The sequence below is a fragment of the Aquarana catesbeiana genome, linkage group LG03 (assembly GCF_042186555.1).
Source record: "Aquarana catesbeiana isolate 2022-GZ linkage group LG03, ASM4218655v1, whole genome shotgun sequence".
Taxonomy (NCBI): domain Eukaryota; kingdom Metazoa; phylum Chordata; class Amphibia; order Anura; family Ranidae; genus Aquarana; species Aquarana catesbeiana.
In genome coordinates this window covers 144,418,322-144,438,726 of record NC_133326.1, presented here as the reverse complement: position 1 = coordinate 144,438,726, position 20,405 = coordinate 144,418,322, and the positions used below count along the sequence as shown (strand labels likewise).

The 20,405-nt window shown below is 42.5% G+C and overlaps 1 protein-coding gene and 1 pseudogene across 1 annotated transcript in view; one reads left to right on the top strand and one right to left on the bottom strand.

The window, feature by feature from the left end:
• Nucleotides 1–12,377: 12,377 nt before the first annotated feature.
• Nucleotides 12,378–20,405, bottom strand: part of GDI2 (GDP dissociation inhibitor 2) — a 59,068-nt gene continuing 51,040 nt past the window's right edge. Inside the window, exons 10-11 of the mRNA XM_073619394.1 lie at nt 20,171–20,225; nt 12,378–13,267 (exon numbers count right to left, since the gene is read on the bottom strand). Of these exons, the coding sequence (XP_073475495.1) occupies nt 13,121–13,267; nt 20,171–20,225 (202 nt within the window). The 3' untranslated portion in view covers nt 12,378–13,120. The remainder of the gene's footprint in view (nt 13,268–20,170; nt 20,226–20,405) is intronic.
• LOC141135813 (U2 spliceosomal RNA) lies at nt 14,213–14,415 on the top strand (annotated as a pseudogene).

Below are 20,405 nucleotides of genomic sequence, written 5' to 3'. Positions count from 1 at the left end.
ATTCAATTTGCGTACTCTTTATCATTGGTAAAGGCCGGGGGGAACTGGGGATCACCTAGGAAGGAGGCTAGATGTGGGGGACTAGAAAGTAATTTAAATTTTACCCTGTAAAGGGACCAGAGGTACAGCGACTGGCCCACTATGCCATTGAGTGGTGCAACATCCTCAGGGGAAACTGAGCCTGACCAAAGGAGACCTGGGAGATAGAAGGCGACAACAGAGATCCTTTCAAACTGTAACCATGGAATAGAGGAGGAAGAGGCCTGCCATTGAGCTAATTGTAGGAGGCATGAAGCCAAGAAATATTTCCATAGATCAGGGCAGCCAAGGCCGCCTCTAGACTGGGCCCTATACATCATCTGTCGACTCATACGGGGTTTCTTATTTTGCAGGATAAATTTAAACAGATTGGACTGTACAGCCATCATCGTGGAGTGGGGATTTACCACATTTTTTAAAGCGGTAGAAACCACTTCGTGAATGGAGTCCATAGTGTGAACGAGGCCCAAGGTATTCAAGCACTTCCTCCTGTCCTTTCTGCTATGAGAACGTTGCTACAGGACCATCGACACCTGGATTGCTGTGCATCTTACTACAGACGTGCTTACCCTGTGTCCACGCACCTTACTTCATGAGTACCTTACAGTGAAACACCCTCACAGAGAGCAATGACTGACACCAGGTACAAGAGAACCATTGCAAAAACTCAGGCAAACACTCTTCCGAAGGCTTACAAAACATTCAATCCACTCACAGTGATGCTAGAGGAGGCCGTGGAAGATTTCTCACTCGCAGGCTTCTAAACACCTGATACTTTTGCTTCACTCATGTAGACTTGCTCACTTCTGCTGTGTGCTAAAGCCTCTGAAATATAAGAGACCTGCAAAATCTATAAAGACGTTTGCCTTTCATGACCTAATAGAACAGGCAATTCATAAAGATTGAGGTACTCCTGAAAAAAGATTTTCACTTTGTGAGAATCATTGCTGTGTTATATCCAGTAAAAAAGAATTTACAAAAAAAAGTGGACTGTTCTGGTAGTAGACCCTGCTGTCACAGTCATAAATAAACATCTTGCGGTTTCTATAGTAGATGTTCCTTCATTTAGGATTCTGAAACCCTAATATTTAAGATGCCCTTCAAGGGTCTCCTCTTTGCTCTTCCAGGTCCAGCTATTGCTGCAATATCTGTTTGTCAAACTGCAGCTAATTGGACTAGGGCAATGAACAATCAACAGGATCCTGTATTCCAGGACTAAGTTCTGGTGGAACACTTAAGCCGGCCATACAGGGTTCGAATACAGGGTTCGAACCCTGTATGGGCAGGCTGAATGTACCAAAGTTGATCGATCCTCCGCCAAAACACATTGGCTCCAGGGGAGGAATTCCCCCATCAACACTGACTGACACGTGGTTGCAGGAAAGAAAATCGCTCCGACTATGGCCAGCTTTATAAGCATTATCTTCTGCCCTACTTTTCTGCATTGATCCCCTAGTCATGAGACACATTTTCAGATTGCTTCTAATATCTGTCCATATGCACAGAATCTTAAAGCTAATAGCATGAAAAGCTGAAGCTGCCTGCAGAAGACACCTCATTTGTATGTCTTTTAAGGGAGGATGTCTTCTTTAGTTATGAACTTGTCAAGTGCATCACCAGAGGTCACAGTAGGGCATGTTCTTCTGCAATGGAAGACTCCATCCCCCCTTCTCTGGGGCTTCTCCCTTCTTTAAACAAAGAGTGCTCCAACACTCTCCCCAGGCTTCATCTTTAAAATCAACAGCCATTACTCCCTTTTGGTGCAAGACTTGGAACACAAAGTTCACCAAGTGTACTCCAAAGCCCTCTATACAATGAAGGCTAGCCCTTACTCTCAAGAGTGTGGGATTGTCTGTTTATTTGCATTCCTCTGGCTTGCAGACATCCCAGACCTATGGGTTCAATGGGTGGTCTCAAAAAGGTACAAAATAGAGTTTCAAACACTTCCCCCTCACTTTTTTAATCTTCCAAACCAGCCATCTGCCCAAAGACAGTCAGATTTTCAGACTGCCCTGAACTATCTTTTGTCCCAGGGAGTGTTCAATTTGGTCCCTCTAGAGGACAAGTTCAAAGGATTCTAGTCAAACCTGTTCATGGTGCCAAAAGCCAAGGCAGTATTCGTGCTATTCTGGACCTAAACCTCTAAACAAGTACCTTTGTGTTCCAAAGTTTTGCAATGTCAGTAATTGCCTCTGAGATATTGGGATTATCTGTCATCAGTTGACATTCAAGATGCCAACATACTCATTCTCATTTACCTACCTTAGCACTTTTTGTGTGTTGCAGTAGGAGACAAAGGCGTCCACTTTGGTGCACTACCATTCGAACTGGCCTATGCCCCTAGAGTATTTGTCAAGGTGCTTGCATCCCTACTCACCCTCTTAAGTACGCAGGACATTCAGATCATAGGATACCTAGGCAACCTTCCTAAAGATTTGTCTTCCTTAAAACTGTCTGCAAATATCTATAGACTATCTAGATTTTTTCAGCTTGATAATCCGCTTTCAAAAGTCTGCCCTTCAGCCTTCCCTAGAATCTAGAATACTTTGGCCTGGGACGGCCCGGTCTAGAATGAGGCCTAAGTTTTCCATCTTGCAAACAAACTTGCTCGAATTTTAAGATCAAAAAGGTCTCCCTCAGTATTATTCTCCATGAGTGTGCTGGGGCTCATGGTAATCTCATTCAAGGCTGATCCTTTTGATTAGGTCCACTCAAAGCCTCTTCAAAACAACATGTTGGCCTGGAACACTCTTCTTTTCTCTCTTGTTCATTGATAGACACTTCTCTGATATCCATAACAGATAGGGTTTTTTAGTGCCACCTACCAGGATTAGGGCAGAAAAGAAACTCGGCACCTCCTATGGGCAATCCTCTTGCACAAAACCCCCCTCACTGCATAGGTCACCAGGTCTTTTTGCCTAGTGTTCAGGAGTATGGACCTAATTCCCTGCTGGAACTTGTGGTCCCACTGATCCCTTTTTTTCTTCTTCTGCAGAGATATTTAATCAACAACCAGGCTGGGCAACGGGAAAGGTATTTCAAATCCATGTGGTCACCCCAGTCCGGCCAACGAGCACATGCAGACCTAAGTCGGCTGTGACAGCCTGGACCAGGGCAGCTGGCAACTTAAATGTCTCAAAGGGACACATTTGAAGGGGCGCTACAGTTCGTGTCCCAGTAGTACCCTGCCCCCCCCCCCCACCCACTGCGGTGAAGAGGTGGATTTGTCTCAGAAACTTTACCTGCACGATCCACTGGTTTGGAGAGTAGATGCCCCTTCCTTCCTCAATTATGTTGTGGGATGCTAGTACTTCCTGGGGTGGTCGGTTATGCAGGTTCCCCCTTCCCCTTCTCTCCTGGCTGCATTGCTGAGCCTCTCTCTCCACCTGGCATTTTTTTCCTGGTCTGTGGATGGCCGAGCTTCCCTCCTCACCTCTGTCTCTGACTGCTGGGCTCCCTGGTTGTCCTTCAGCTCCCTGGGGGGACAGGGGGTGGTTTCAGCATGTCTCATTCAGGAAACTGTCGGGGTTACTCAGGGTGCTGTTTGTTCTCTCATTTTCCTTAGCCAGATCTATGGAGGGAATGGCAGCCATTTTGCAATGACCCACTGTGCAATAGCCGCTTAGGGTGCGACCATTATCCTGTTGGTGACTGGCGGCAGCCATCTTCTGTATTCTAGTGCTAGGGTAGGAATAGTGGGGGTGGTCCTGGGACTCTCATGGAGGGGCGCTTTGTATCGGCCAGGCAGAGGTGCACAAGTCGGCACATCATCTTGGCAGTTCACTGGTGGGGAGTCCGTTCTGGAGTCCCCCCCCTCACTGCTGCAGGCTAGTTCTGGGGTGGTTAGCACTCCTGTTTCCCCCTTCTTTCTGGGCGGGACATGCTGTGCTTTGCTGTCTGATCCTGTGGAGTCCCATGACACCACTTCCCCTTCAGACCCCCTTCAAACAGTGGCTGGTTCAAGCGGGGAAGTCAATTCTTCCTCTCTGTTGGATAGTATTCACAACAAATGCCAGTCTGGTTGGGGAAGAGTCCTGGGCTCAAGGTTGTTGGACTCCGAAAGAAGCTCGACTGCACATCAATATATTGGAGCTACAAGCGATCAGGCTTTCCCTGAAATGTTGGACAGGTCATCTCCAAGGGCTGCTGGTCCGAATTCAAAGTCAATCACCAAGGGGGCATTAGGAGTGAGGCGGCAGCAGTTGGAAGGTATCTCATTCTTTTGTGAGTGAAACCAAACTGGGCGGAGCCAGCACACATTGGACCAGGGGTAGTGGGGTCCCTGCATCTGGAAATATTCCAGCAATTTGTGCTGGGACACGATGGATGTAAATTTGCTGGTGTCTCACCTCAACAGGAAGGTTCTGACATTTGTGGTGAGGGATTCCATGGCGGACGCAATGGATGCACTGGTGCTGCTGTGGGATGGGTATCGTCTCCTTTACACCTTCCTTCTCAAACTACTTCCCTGTCTGATCCGCAGGATAGAAGCTGAAGGGATTCTGGTGGCCGGGATTGGCCTCAGCATCCCTGGTATGTGGTGCAGCTTTCCACAGACACTCCCTGGCGGCTGCCTCTTTGGGAGGATCTTCTGTCCCAGAGTCCAATGCTCCTGTAAGTTCAGGCATTGATGTTGGACGAGAATGCCTGACTCACAGTCTCTGCTCTAATTCATTCCAAAGGTTTTCTATCGGGTTGAGGTCAGGACTCTATGCAGGCCAGTCAAGTTCCTCCACCCCACATTCACTCATTTATGGACCTTTCTTTGGGCACTGGTGCACAGTCATGTTGGAACAGGAAGGGGCCATCCCCAAACTGTTCCCACAAAGTTGGGAGCATGAAATTGTCTAAAATGTCTTGGTATGCTGACGCCTTAAGGGTTCCCTTCACTGGAACTTAGGGGCCAAGCCAACCCCTGAAGAAACAACCCCACACCATAATTCCACCCCTCCACCAAATGATTTGGAGGGGTGGTCCAATACATTTGGCAATACAGTGTGGACATGGGGACAAGAATCACATGATGGTCTGCCAGCAGGGGGCTTATCGGAGTCTGGAAGCTCCCCCCCCTGTGAAAGCACCCCCAATTCCTTGGATTTTATGCCCAAATGCTGATGCTCATGCTTCTCCCTTTCAGTTATCACGTCGATCTCAGGCTCCTCCCCCAAATCAACTCTCCAAAGTACCTGGAACTAATACTTGCATTCTCCTTCAGCAGAACATATTTCTCCGGTTCCATGTTCATGAAATGTTTTGCACCCTTGGTTGTCCCTTCATGAAAATGTATCTCGGGCTATGCTGGTTGACCCCTGTGAAACAACCCGTGCTCAGTTTTCTCCACTCTGGGAATCTTCTCCCTCTGCAGGGAGGTTAGCTCCACTACCTAGAGCCCCTTTTACTCCTTATTACCATAACACAAATCTCCCTGGCTTACAACCCTGAGACTCTGCCTTGATGTACCCTTCCCTCCCTTTAATAGGGTTGCAGATTGCCAAGTCACCCATTTTACAAGCTAGGAAGCCATTCTTCTCTCACCTTCTCAAAAACCTTGTGTTTGTAACAGTAAAATCCATTTGCTACTTAGTACTGGAAAAGGTCTCTAATTATATACCTGCCTTGCAGACTTTTTACTTGAAGATCTCCGAGCTTCTGCAATTCACCTATAGCACCAGTTAGGCATATTCCAACCTCTAAGGTTTGGGTGACCCTTGCTCCTTAGGGCATGCAGGTCACTTCACCCAGGCTATCAAATCTATAATAGGTGGTAGTTTTCTCCTAGTGTGATGATAGGTAACTTCATCTTGCAACTTCTTCTGTTAGTACTACTGCAGGTCTTGATTTTTCCCTTATACACTCTCTTCCGAACACCTTGGCTCTTGAACTCTTTGGAAGAAGCTGCTCTTCCTGGTCACCCACTGCAACCCTCTGGGGCCTTCTTTGAGTGCTCTTTCCAACACAGTGCCCTTCCTTTGCGTTTAAGAGGGTTACTTCTTTGAAAGGCCCCTTGTACAAATGGGACCTTCTTTTCTTCCTTTCCCCCTGGTAGCCTCTGCCCCCTCCTTAGGTTACATGGGAACCAAGGATCCTGGAAGCCAGGTCATCTTGCTCCCCTGGAGTACTACTCCCCTCTTCTCTGGGACTATTATTCTCCGTCCCCATGTTCAACCTGAAGGCATTACAATTAACCTTATGGGTGGGGTCAGGAATTTCATTTATAGCCACCTGCCACATCTTGCATTGGGAACAGACACCTCTACTCATCCTCACAGGGTGGCCCCATCTATGGTCTTCCTTCCTACTTTTACATGGCTGGGTGGTCATTTTAACTTTTTTTTTTTCTAGGGCATCTGCCCTTGGGGAATGAGTCTTGCCTTCCACCCTGAGCCCATTGTCCAAGTTCTTGGTCATTCTATAGCATCTAGCACCTGATCCTCTGTTCACATCTTTCAATACTGTTGCCCAGGTGGCTGGTTTGAGCTTCTGTTGTAAACGGTCAGTTGTCCCTTCTCATTTTTCTGTGGGTCTTTTGCAGCCATTTTAGCCATTTTGCTGCTGCTCCCTTAAATAAGTGCTTGGGGACATCCCATGGTCTAAGAATCTATTCTTGTGTCCTGTACTTTTTGATTAAGGCAATAGGAATTTTGACATACCTGTAAATTCCATATTTTGGACTACTACTTTAATTCTGTAAGTAACAAAAAGCATACAGTATATAAAAACCTCAAGGGGGAAATTTGTGGTGTAAATATTGGTACATCTTCTGTGCCCCAAACTATGTTCTAGGAATTCTATGTGGTGTTGCACCTGTCACAACAAATTAGGGCTGCAACGATTATTTTCATAATCGATTAGTTAGCCCATTATTGTTTCCGTTAATAACCTTTAAAAAAAGTGTGGTGTATAGTTTAGCTAATATGTAAAGTTTAAAAAAAGGCAATTTATTCCTAAATATCTCTCTACGCAGGGGTAAAATATAAATATCCAGCTACATGGTTAGAGAGTAAAATCTTTAATCCACTCTGAGAATAACAGACAGAAGAGATATACTCGATATACTATTAGAAGTTGAATCTGGTAAATATCAGACTCAGATCAAATTTTTTTTTATTTAAAGAAAAAAAAAAAGTTGAAGACTGTTTCACAGATTTTCAAACAGGACTGTAATATATGCTAGCCATACAAAAACAATTTTTTTTTTTTTGAAGGAAAAGTAATTTTAAGAACTTCGTTCGATTTTCTAATCGTTAGTGGGGTCAAATCGACGTTTGTTTTCGACCACCGTGACGGGAAAATTTAGAAATAGAAAACTTCTTGGTCAAAAAGATTTTTCAGACAGTGTATGTGGTCTTCGTTCAGAAATTACATTCGTTTTAAAACAGAATGTTAAAAGCAAGTGAAAATTTCAAACATTCTTTCATTCAGCGAATGTACAAAGATTTTTCACATGAATATTCTCGTCTGCATAGGTGTGTACCGAGCCTTATGCTGGCCACACGGATCAATTTTCAGTTTGCTTTTGATCAATTTATGCAGTGCTTTTTGCTCAGCATGTTGATTTTTGCACACGTGATGTTGCTGCAATTTGCATTTTTGCTGTTTTTTTATGCCTTTTTTTGGCCAATTTATTGTCGGGCAGATAAAAAAAAAAAAAAAAAAAACACACACAAAATTGCTGCACAAACACTACATGCTTTACTGCAGCTTCTCCTTTGAAGTTTATTGAACCAAAAAACATCATTTTGCATTGAAAAAAGTCCTTGATCCTTTCCAAATACGCAGCAGCTGAAAAAAGCATATATGTGAACGTTAAATGAAATGTAGTGCATTTATGCAAAAAGCACCAAAAAAAACACATGGGTGAGAACCAGGCTTAAGACATTTAGTAACATAATGGAGTTATAAAAAAAATTAGCTCTTCGTACTACAAAAAGGGCAAATAATTGCAACTGTAAGGGGTTTGTTTTTTTACTGTGCAACAGTGAAAGTAATATTTACAGAAGGGATTTGCTCTTTTTGTACTATAAAGGGCTAATTTTAGTTTTTTTTTTAACCCCATTATGTTACTGGCAGATTAATCAATAATGAAATCAATTACTATTTTCATAATCGATTAGTTGTTTCGGCCCTACAACAAATCATAGAGAATGTGCCTATGCAAGTTTCTAATATAGTCCAATAGCATGCACCAAATTAATCAAGCACTTTCCCCAATGCTTTAACTTGTAAAGTGTTGTAAAATGTATGCCATTAGCATAGTGGCATAAATACTTTTTGAAGGTGTGAGTTGTAAAGTGGAATATATGGACATTATTCTAAATAACAGCAGCTGTATTAATTTACAACTAGGAATTGAAAAAATATATTTGATCCAGTTTCTCCACTTTGAAAAATGTATGATCTGCTAACCCGTGTCTACAGGCAAAGCACCTACAATTGGCACATGAGCATCAGAAGTGGACCATGGAAGAAGGTGGTCTGGTCTGATAAGTTTCTCAAATAAATCTTGAAAACAACAAGTTTGAGGTGTTGACTTGGCCTTCAAAAAATATTCCAGATCTCTGAGCATCTGGTTTGTGACACATGCTGTAAAAATCAAGTCTGATCCATGGAAGCCCCCACGGGAGTGGTATCAACAGGTTATGGTGGTTGGTATGGTTGATCAGTGTACATATACACAGTACCAATATAAAGTCTCAAATGTATTTTTCTTTTAGCTCATTTTACACATCTATCTTACATTAAACAATTACATGTGAAGGTAAAAACTGGAAAAGACAGACTTCCTTTACCAACCTGTCTTTTAGACTAATGTCACATCAAACACATTCCTTCGATATATCCCCCCCCCCCTTAGAATAGCTATAGAAGCTTACTTAAAAATTTTCCTTTCATGTTCTGAGGTCTGCCTGCCACCTCTTTTCTCCACTTCCTGGATCCCCTAAATGCTTTGCAGATCCTCGGTTTAATTTTCATTTCTAAAAGATTATAAATACCACTGTACCTCGCTACCTTCAAGCAGAGATTCCTGTACTGACTCCTCTCACCATCTATGCAAGTCAGAAGGCAGGCTCTGTTCATTCTGTGACACAGCAGTACATACTCACTGGACATAGTCTACACATGCCACAGACTGCAAGGACGTAATTATTTCTATCCAGTTCCTATGAACTATTTTGAAATTTGTCAACTTACTTTGAGTATCCCCACACATTTAGGAGGCAGACACTTTTCTTAGTCAACCCACCCCCCATTTATAGATCACTTTTCATTGATAAAAGACTATAGTATAGCTTCTCTGAATTAAGAGAAGCAGCAGGGTTGTCATCCTTGACAAGTCCCTTAGCTCAAATGAACACCCACAGCACCGGAAGATTACCCCTAAAGGGTTGGGGAATCCGAGGATTTCAAACCTCAACCAGCAGCACAAGAGACACTGCACCATCCCCTGTGCCACACCAAGTTATTTAGGGCTGCAAACAGCTTTCCAATCTTCCATAGAAAGCAGATGCAAGCAAAGACTGGAAATAGCACTGGTAGAAGCAACATACTGATCCTCTATTAATGTGGTGTGCACCACTCTGAAACTAAACACAAAAAATATCTTCTTTAATTATGAAAAATAGCAGTAAACGGCAACTCCACAAGATCATCAATCAGAGACTGGAGCGACTTAGAATCAGTCACTGCAAGTGACCAATTGGTTCAAAACCCTCTAATTCCACAGGCAGATCAGATATATAGAATCAACAGGAAAGTAGTGGCATGTTTGTGGCCTCTGCAGTCAGTCAGCAAATATTTGGTTGACTTGGGTTTTAAAGTCTTGCATCATTGCAGTGAACACCTCACAAAAGCCTAGAGCATTCAGCCACCCCCAACGGAGCAAGAGAGGACTCCAGCAAAAGGGTAAACTCTAAGGCCCCATTCACACCTGAGCGTTTTGTAGCTTGAAGCTACAAAACGCCGGAGGGGAAAAAAAATCCATTATTCTCTATGGAGAACATCTCCACTCCAAGTCGCCTGAAGCTCAAACAAGTTCTGGACCCTTTTTTGTCACTTGAATCGGGCAGATTTGGGCGTTTTTGGAGCAGGAAGCAGATGACAACATAGCAACAAATGATGAAAGATGATCATTTTTCCTATTGGCTAATAAAATTTTAAAAAAAGCCAAAGCTCAAAAACGCGAGAAAACGCTGCATGGAAACACAAAAATACGCGAGACAAGACGCCAGAAAAAAGCTCAAAAACGCCACACTCAGGTGTGAATGGGGCCTAAAAGCATAGGGCAACAGAATTCCACACTGACACAGCCAATAGGGACACTGCAAGCAGCTCAGGAGCAATAGCCAGCAGCTCTGAATCTGGAAGATACTTAACAGCTTACTAAAATGAAATCTGGAAAGGGCTCCATGCAGAACCCAGTGCCCAGAGTTCACTTCAAGGTGTTTATTTTCAAAGCAGCAAATTTTGTAATATAGAATTCCAGGCCAAATATAACTAGTCTTAAAAATGCTCTCTCTCTCCTCCTACGCTGACTACCCATGCAAGATAGAGGTGTGTATACTTGCCTATTTTCAGCCAGCTCTGGTCACCTGATGTGGCTCCCCTGTCAGTGAACAGCAGCAACAGATGGGCCATGGAAGCCTATGGGTGATATTACTGCTCTTAGGCATTCCCAGCTATCGTCAAGCCCTTTTTCCTCCCCCCTGCAGCCGCTGCTGGCTGACAGGTGATCATGTGACCAGAATGGAGCAGAAAACTAGTTAAACATAGAATTCCAGGCTAAACCCAAGTCTTGTAGCCAATGGGCTTCTTTCAGCATAGGTGAAAGTGGTTTAATGTGAAAAAGAGGTGAACATAAAATATGAATGCAATGCTGTCACCGAACAGCAACACATTGATGTCATCAACTGCTCTCCTCCTCTCAGCACACGTGCAAAGATCACAGCCCAATGGGCTCCAAGTGCTGCCTCTCCCAGTCCAAGGAATGATAGAGGCAGATCTTGAAAATCAGGTACAAATGGCTAGTTGTATGTAAAACAAACAAATCTTGTTATTTTTAAAGGAATACACAAATGCATTAAATGTTTTCTATCTTAAGCCATGTCATGACAAAAATATGGGTATGTCATTCCTGGAGGCTGCTTCGCCGACCCAGTAGAGTCAATACTTTCTAAATTACAAATTGAATATGCAATACAAGTCCTCATGTATACTTTGGCTTCAGTACTTCTGAATTCAAACACTAGGGTAAACATGACAGCTAATGCAAATAGCATTATCAGAAGGAGAACTCCACAATGGCAACCTCTATGTTTGGTCACTTTAGGAGTTGAAGCTTAAGCATACACAGTTTCCTTTTAAATATTACAAAGCATACTGGGGGGCGGGGGAGATTAGTGCTTTATTGTAGTTTTGAATTTTAAAAGGAAAGCTATATGAAACTGGATAGAGATAGAATATATATATATATATATATATATATATTCTAACAGTTCCAAAAAATTTGTGTCAATAAATGAAATAAGGACCCATGTAGAACTTTGCACTAGACAGCACAGCAAAAATACTCTTTGCTGATGCTTTTTGTGATACAAACAACTGCATTAAAGTATTTTAGGCCGTTTGACACTAAAGCTATACTTGAACATAGGTCATCTCTGGTTTGTGGTTTTAGCACTGAAAATGGAATGGACTCTAAGGCCCCTTTCACACGAGGCGGAGTCCGCCGGCTCAGCGGGAGATCTCTCCGTTGATCTCCGCTGAGCCGGCGGATGACAGGTCCCTCTCTGCTCATTGGACCATCCGTCTGCTTTTAGCAGTTCGGACCAGGTCGGATGTCAGCGGACATGTCTCCACTGACATCCGTCGCTCCATAGGCTAACATGGAGCACCCGTTCAGGTCCGCCGTCAAAACTGACAGGCGGACCTGAATGGTCCGATCGTGTGAAAGGGACCCAAATATAACAAGATAAAGTGACACATTTTTAGCATGTTACAAAAGGCTACAGCACTTTTCGAATGCAATTATAAAAATGTTATGCTATATAAAAAAAATGTTGTTAGACATTTCCCTAAATCACCACAATTTTGCTGTGACTTGGATGCAAGCAAAGAAAATGCTGAACTGCTTTCAAGGGGTGCGGCTGGCTTATGTTACCTGCTAGGCGATAACTGACACCCAATGGCCGACTCCTCACCCTACCAACAATGGTTGGATACGGTATCATGTGCAATTGACGTAACACTTCAGCTACTACCACTTTCTCTCTGTAATAGAGTTGTTCACCCTTACAGAACTGTTCAGTACTACACATAAATACAAATACAAAACACAGTGCTGGTTTCCACAATTTGGCTTTACTTTGCAGTACAGAAATCATCTTAAACCCTATTAAGCAACAAGTCAGGGTAGGACTCTGTCAAATCAATACTGCATTTCTGTTTACTCCTGCCAGAAGCTGTGCGGGAATACAGAAATACAGGCAAGCTTGGCCTGCATAATACTAATGGCTTGGTACTTCATTACAATAAAAAGGAAGCAATCTTTCCCAGCTGGTGTCAAAAAAATGTGCACGCCTGGTGCTCCATGTCACACTCTAAGCCTGACTATGAACTAATTAAAGCAAGGGAGAAGCAGGGACAGAGGAGCTGCCCAAATACTCTCAAGTGTTTTGCAGCACACAGAGTAATCTGCCAAAGTTTCTTATAATCCTGGGTATCTTTATATGTAAAAAAAAAAAAAATATATAAATTGTATGTGTGATGACACCAAATTAAAATTCAGAGATAAAAAGTCAATATTGAAGGCAGATACTTCATTGCAGGATGTACATTTTCTATTAAACTGGGGAGAAAATAAATGTGCCTTCTGTAGTATTTATGACTAGGCCAGATAGCAGCAGCTTCATCAGAAAATGAACAGGAATGGGCAAAGAGCAGTTACCAGTGCAGTATTCTTGGATTTCCAGGACTTTTTACAAAAAGCAGGCCTTACAATATTGAGTTTCATACAGTGTTCCTAATTTCCAGAAATATGTTTGTAGCAGATTTAGAAATTCTCCTAGGCTTGGCCATTGCATGCCTAGTTATCACCAAAGATGTCCTCTTTCTTGCGTTTCATTTCTTCAAAGTCAAATTCACAGCCCATCACTCTCTTATAGATGTCCTTGATATCGTTGCAGGTGGTTTCAAAGTGGGTGGTAGCATCATACGAGCGTGAAATAAAGACCTGTGGAAAAGATCAGGGTTATTGGCTTCAATAAAAAGCAACCAATGGGGCGTTTGCGAATTTTGGAGAATGGCTTTTGTACTAACACTTCAGGATGTGCATTTCTTTATTCTACCAATAGAGGAAAACTAAACAGATTTTGTGGTTAGGTGGACCTTCAGACAAACTATATTTTTAACTTGTGGAAAGAAAGCCGATGGGCCAGAAACTTTTGCCAGCCTTTTACTATGAACTGTGTTCCTGTTGAGGAGGATCCCTCACTTCCTGTCCCAATAATGCAACAGAAGTAAAAGGAAAGTCTCCCTACAGGGTTACAGCAAGAAAAAAAAAAAAAAAAAAAAAAAAGTATTAAACTCTACCCCCTTCCCAGAAAAGTATTAGAGGGGAAATCTTTTAATGGGGACCCTAGTTCTGGTGACTTGAGGGTCCCAAGGGATTCCCTTAATTTGCTGGGATTTTCTCTCACTTGTGACAGGAAGCAAAAAGGTAAATCTGCCCAATGGGACACAGATGGCACAAAAAAAAAAAAAAAAAAAAAAAAAAAAAAAAAAAAAAAAAAAAAAAAAAAAAAAAAAAAAAACGACAATTTTGAAAAATCAATTTTTTAAACTTTTTGCTACAATAAATATAAAAAATAAAAATCGCAATAAGCATATATTGATTGGTTTGCGCAAAAGTTATAGCGTCTACAAAATAGGGAATAGATTTATGGCATTTTTATTTCTTTTACTAGTAATGGCACTGATCATCGATTTTTAGCGGAACTGCGACATTGCGGAGGACAGGTCGTACACTTGATACTTTTTGGGACCACTGACATTTAATACAGCTATTTAGTGCTAAAAATAGCCACCGATTACTTTATGTCACTCACAGGGAAGGGGTTTATAATTTATAATTAAGACAGAGGAAAAAAGTGACAGCCTTTAAACTGGCCATTGGGTTCTCGCTTCTCGGCCTTTTGGCTAAGATCAAGTGTAGTATCTGTTCTTATCAGTTTCCAGAGGAGGCGCTGTGTCACTCTCGTTGGGGAGGGCCAGCAAATCCAATGGTGTTATAGTGCCTGGAAGGGCGGTACTCAGCAGGGACTATGCTGAGTTGCCCGACAGATAGACTGGGGACTGGCCAATGGTTGAGTCTGAGCCATCTGGAAGGGTGCTCCTGGTGAGAATGGGTGCTGCATCTTGGTCTGGCCGTAGGGTCGGGTCCCTGGCCTTCTGGCCTGGATTGTGGTAGCTCTAGCTACTGACAGTTATTCGGGAAGAGAACGCTTACTCCCCTTTTGCTGGTGGTGGTGGGGGGGGGAGTGGTTAGCATCTACCCGAGTGATCGGAGCGACGGTGGAGCCTTAGGGGCAAGGACTATTACCAAGCTCCCTGAACTTCATGCCTTTTCTGTCTGCGGTGGGGGCTGCTGTGGTCTGGGCCGTGGGCCAGGGTTGGTCTTGAAAGCCTATGGAGTATGCGCCCCTGGAGTGGCAGTCCAGGGGTGCCAAATAATCACTGTGAGTGGCAATCACTTTGATTTGAGGCACCACGTTCACTGCACCATAGAACACGCTTTTAGCACCTGCCTCTTGGGCCGGGCCTTTTGGCTGGAGGAATTTTTTACTCCTGGCCGGAGGACCTGGCCATTATTTTACATAATGGCCACCTTTTTCACTCTCCTCTTCACTATCCCTTCCCCACTTTCTATTTATTTTATTTAATTGATGCCTATGTTTGTCACGTTTTGTCTTTTTATGTTTGTACACGGTTGTCTCACTGTGTGATGAGTAAGGATGCGGGTCCTCGGGCCAGCCCTGAAAGTCTTGGGAAGGGGTGGACATGGCCTTTTGGCTTAGTTCGCCCTCTCTCATGGGGTCTCCCTTCGGTGGAGCCTCACCTAGTACTTGGGTGGGTTCTGTTTCAGCAGGCCCTCCAGAGAACGGGGTCTGTCTGGTTTCGGCCAGATAGACCATTGTAAAGTACTTTGTCCCCATCTGGAGCCTAACGCCCCGGGGGATCAGGGAATTGGCATGTCTGTGTACCCGTTGCACTTTTTTGTGTTCACTCTTTATGTGTGTGCACATTTTTTTGGCACCGGGTGAAGTTTTTTGGGTGTGTTATGCACGCCATAGGCTTTCAATAATAATAATAAAAAAAAAAAATAATAATTTTAGTGTATTACTGAAAACGGTAACCTTCGGATTTTGTTCTTATTTGCAGTTGTGCGTACCTACCGCATGTTCGCAAATAGGTGCAAATTTAAAATGTGTAAATATTTATTTATTAACTCAATACAGTTTTAACTTTTATATTCAGTGGGAATTTAGCAGGAAATTTTTGTAAAATTTTGCCATGTATGAATCCACAAAAAATGATTTTAGTGTATTTTTAGCAAAAATATTGTTTTGGTAAACATTTGCACAAATATTTTGGTGTCTTAAAAATCAGCACCTTTTTATTCTACTGGACATATATGATTGGATGGGTGTCTTTTACAATCTCTGAAAGCTGTCAGTGAAAAAGGAAAATCTCCAGATAGATATTTAGAGAAATTTTTGCGTACATCTGATTTTCACCATTTCTCAAAAAGAAGCAATTTAAAAATGTACTAAATATTTGTTATTAACTCAATACGGTTTAGATTTTATATATTATTAGTAACTTAGCAGATAAACAGCAAATTTTGATGTGGTAAACAGTTGCGTAAATATCAGAAAGTGGTAAACTCTGCGCTTAGGAACAAACCAGGTTTGCACCCCCCCCCCCCAATAAGCTCCCCTAAGGGGTTATAATGAAAGTGGTAAAGAGAAATGGGGTGAGTGGCACTACCCTATTATAATAATGGGTGGTGGTTGTAACGAGCCCCTTTGCTCGCTCGGTTCCACTCTCCCGACACTCCTCTGCAGCTATAGCATCAGATTGCAGATCGCAACATCTGATTGTTCGGTCATCCAAGGTTCTGGGATTAGAACTACAGCTCTGTGCCGTTCTAACCCAGTTGTGATAGCTCAGAACAAACACCAGGCAGGCTGTATGTAAGTTCAACCAGGAATCTATCTTTATTGACAAAATACAGGCTTTTATACACTCAAAGTGGAGGTGCAGACCTCCTGCTCATATTACTCTAACAATACAGCTGTAACCTAATTAACATGAGCTAATTAACTAATCCCTTTAGACAGCCTAGATGACTCAGACATGACCGTTAGGCCAGACTGGCCATCTTGTAGTTCAGAAAATCCAATCAACATTAGCACAATCAACAGACTCTTCTTCACACAATAGCAGAGTTAATTAACACAAATAACAATGGGGATCTAATGACTCTTAGATCCCATAGTAGACTTATTTACAATACACATTTTCAGCAGACAATAGACAGACAGGTGTTGGAATTTACATCAGCATCTCCTAACAGTATCTGTCCCAGCATTATGAATCAGCCACTATTCCAATATGGCAAATCCAGGGTCCCCAGACATATAGCTCACAAAGAGCACCGTTCCCCCAAATGCAAGGCCCCCGATCGATCGGCAAGAGGCTAGCATACAGTCCCCTCCAAAAGTCTCTTTCCCGGCTAGGTCTGTCACATTGTGGTAATCTGTAACCCACCCATCGATATAAACAAGTGATAATGGTAGTGATTCACATCAAAAAAGTGATGATAAAAATAGTGTAAGTGCACACATCGAAAGATAATATATTAAGACCATCAGTGACAAAAATAAATGTCCAAGAGATGCCTACATCCCAAACATGAGATGCAACACCAAAAGAAATATATATAAATGGGAAAAATAATATTTTAACATATATAAAAAAAACATCAGTTCATAAAAAAAGTGTTAGCCAAAAAGTGCTATATTATAGTCCCACACAAAAAAGACAGGGCTCCCATAGTGTAGTATAAAGTTGGTTTATTAACCACTTGCCGCCCGCCATATAGCAGAATGACGGCAGCAAAGTGGTTTCAATATCCTGCCTGGGCGTCATATGACGTCCGCAGGATATTGAGCCTCTACGTGCGCATCGCGGTGATCGTTGTTGCGGGGTGTCAGTCTGACACCCCGCAACACCGATCTAGGTAAAGAGTCTGACGGAGACTCTTTACCACGTGATCAGCCGTGTCCAATCACGGCTGATCACGATGTAGATAGGGAGAGCCGGTGATCGGCTTTCTCACTCGCGTCTGACAGACGCGAGTAGAGGAGAGCCGATCGGCTGCTCTCCAGACAAGGGGGGTCTGTGCTGACTACTTAACAGCACAGCCCCCCTCAGATTCTACCCAGGACCACCAGAGAAGCCGCCCAGGACCACCAGGGAAACCATCCACACTGGACCACCAGGTATGCCCCCTAGACCCCCCAGGGAAATACTAATCTTTGCCCAGGCAGCTGCCAATCAGTGCCCACTCACAATGCCTACCACTAGGGATGCCTATCAGTGCTGCCTATCAGTGTCCATCAGTGCCGCCTATCAGTGCCCAGCACTGCCACCCATAAGAACCCATCTTTGCAGCCTTTCAGTGCCCATCAGTGCCACCCATGAGTGCCCAGTGCTGCATATCAGTGCCACCCAGTGCCGCCTACCAGTGCCCATCAGTGCCCGCTCATCGGTGCCACCTCATCAGTGCCCATCAGTGAAAGAGAAAACTTACTTATTTACAAAAATTTTTAACAGAAACAAAAGCAAAAAACGTTTTTCAAAATTTTCGGTCTTTTTTTATTTGTTTCGCAAAAAATAAAAACCGCAGAGGTGATCAGTGTTGTATGACCCTGCAATTGTCATTCAAACTGCGACAGCACTGAAAGCTGAAAATTGGTCTGGGCAGGAAGGTGTATAAGTGCCCTGTATTGAAGTGGTTAAATAAAAAAAAAAAAAAAAAAAACACAACACTGAGGTTAAAAATCAAACATTAAGCTTCCCAGCAAGTGGGTACAGCCCTTAAAAATACAGTTCAATGTGTACAGGGGCCAGCTCGCAACATGCGCTTCAACTGCGTTCCAGCTCCCTGCTAGTGTACCGAAAGTAGCGCGAGTGCGTGGCCCAACTTACGCGTTTCGTCATTGACATTCTCAAAGGCCTTTGAGAACGTCAATAACGAAACATGCAAGTCGGAGCCACGCACTCACACTACGCTAGCAGGGAGCTGGAACGCAGTTGGAGCGCACGCTGCGAGACAACCCCTGTACACATTGAACTGTGTTAGGAAGTATTTTTAAGGGCTGTACCCACTTTCTGGGAAGCTTAATGTTTGATTTTAAACCTCAATTTTTTTTAAATAAACCAATTTTATATACTACACTATGGGAGCCCTCACGCTTTTTTGTGAGGATCGATACCTGGAGTTTCATTGAACATTCTCTGGAAATTTGGACTGGAAAGTTCTGAATAGGAGATCGGTTTTGGACATCTTGATTTGGAAGATTGACCAGATGAGCCAATAGAGGATACCACACTAGGCTATGCACATGATATTTACCCCTGCAGGGGTAGCGGGAGCTGGTGAAGGGAGACCCTTAAGGGGGAGCACAAGAGTCACCTAATTTGCTGAGCACCGTGGTCACCTTGGAGCCGTTGGCATTTTGTACAGCAATTTTGCACATCACCTGTGTGGGACTATTATATAGCACTTTTTTGCTAATGTTTTTGGCTAACACTTTATGAACTGATGTTTTTTATATATAAATTACAATATTATTTTTCCCATTTATATATATTTCTTTTGGTGTTGCATCTCATGTTTGGAATGTAGGCATCTCTTGGACATTTATTTTTATGTCACTGATGACATATTAAGACCATCGTTCGATGTGTGCACTTACACTATTTTTATCATCATCACTTTTTTGATATGAATCACTACAAATATCACTTGTTTATATCTAAGTGTGGGTGGTATACCACTGTGGGTTACAGATTACCACCACCCATTATAATAGGGTAGCGCCACTCACTCCATTTCTCTTTACCAGTTGCGCAAATATCGCGGGGCCTTAAAAATCAGTAGCACCTTTTCATTCTACTGGTCCTTTGCTTTCAGAAAACGTATGGTTTGGGTGGTCTTTGACAAACTCAAGCTGTACAGGAAAAATGAAAACCTTCAGCTTTTTAGAGAAATGTGGCTACTGACATTTTTCCGTAAGTTTAATTTCCACCATTTTGCAAAAAAGCGCAATTTAAATAATGACAAAATATGTGTTATTTATTAACTCAATACAGGTCAAGCTTTTATATTCAGTAGGAATTTTGTAAAATGTGCTGTGTTTATATCTGCTAATAATGATTTTTTAGTGAATATATTGTTCTGAGAAATATTTGCGCAAATATCGCAGGCCGTTAAATACAGTAGTACCCTCTTTATTCTACAGGCCGTGCTTTAAGAAAATATATGGTTTGGGGGGGTCTTTAACAAACTCAAAGCTGCAAGTGAAAAATTAAAACCTCTAGATTTTAGAGGAATTTGGATATTTTAAATTTTTGCGCATGTTCGCTTTTCACCATTTTGCAAAAAGGAGCAATCTAAAATTTACAAAATATTGGTTATTAACTCGAGACAGGTTAGCCTTTATATTTAGTAGGAATTTTGTAAAATGTGCTGTGTTTTTATAGATTTTAGTGTATTTTTAGCAAAAATATTGGTTTTGATAAATATTTGCGCAAAGATCATTGTTCCCTAAAAATCAGTAGCACCTTACTTGTATTCTACTGTGGTCATGTGCTTTCAGAAAATATATGTTTTTTTTTGGGGGGGTGTCTTTTACAACCTGAAAGCTGTAAAGGGAAAAATAAAGCAATGGAAAAAATGGTCTGGCCAGGTAAGTTTAAAAGTGGAGCACAGGGCCTCGCAGCAAAAAGGTTAAACATGCAAGTACCTAACCGATTACAAAAAACCACCACACACACGGACTCTTACCTGACTGTCTGTTCCCAAATCCGTGGGGGCATATAGGTCGCTAATACTAACAAACCTAGAGGGGAGAGATGAAAAGAAAGATTAAAAACCAAGTACAATCTTCTTCAGGACAAAAAACACCCAACATTCCCTGACATACAAGGTGGTCATGTATGATTCGACCAAAATGATAACATGTATATCATAAGATCTGTATGAATGCTATGCATGATCATCAGCAACTACAGGAAGGTAC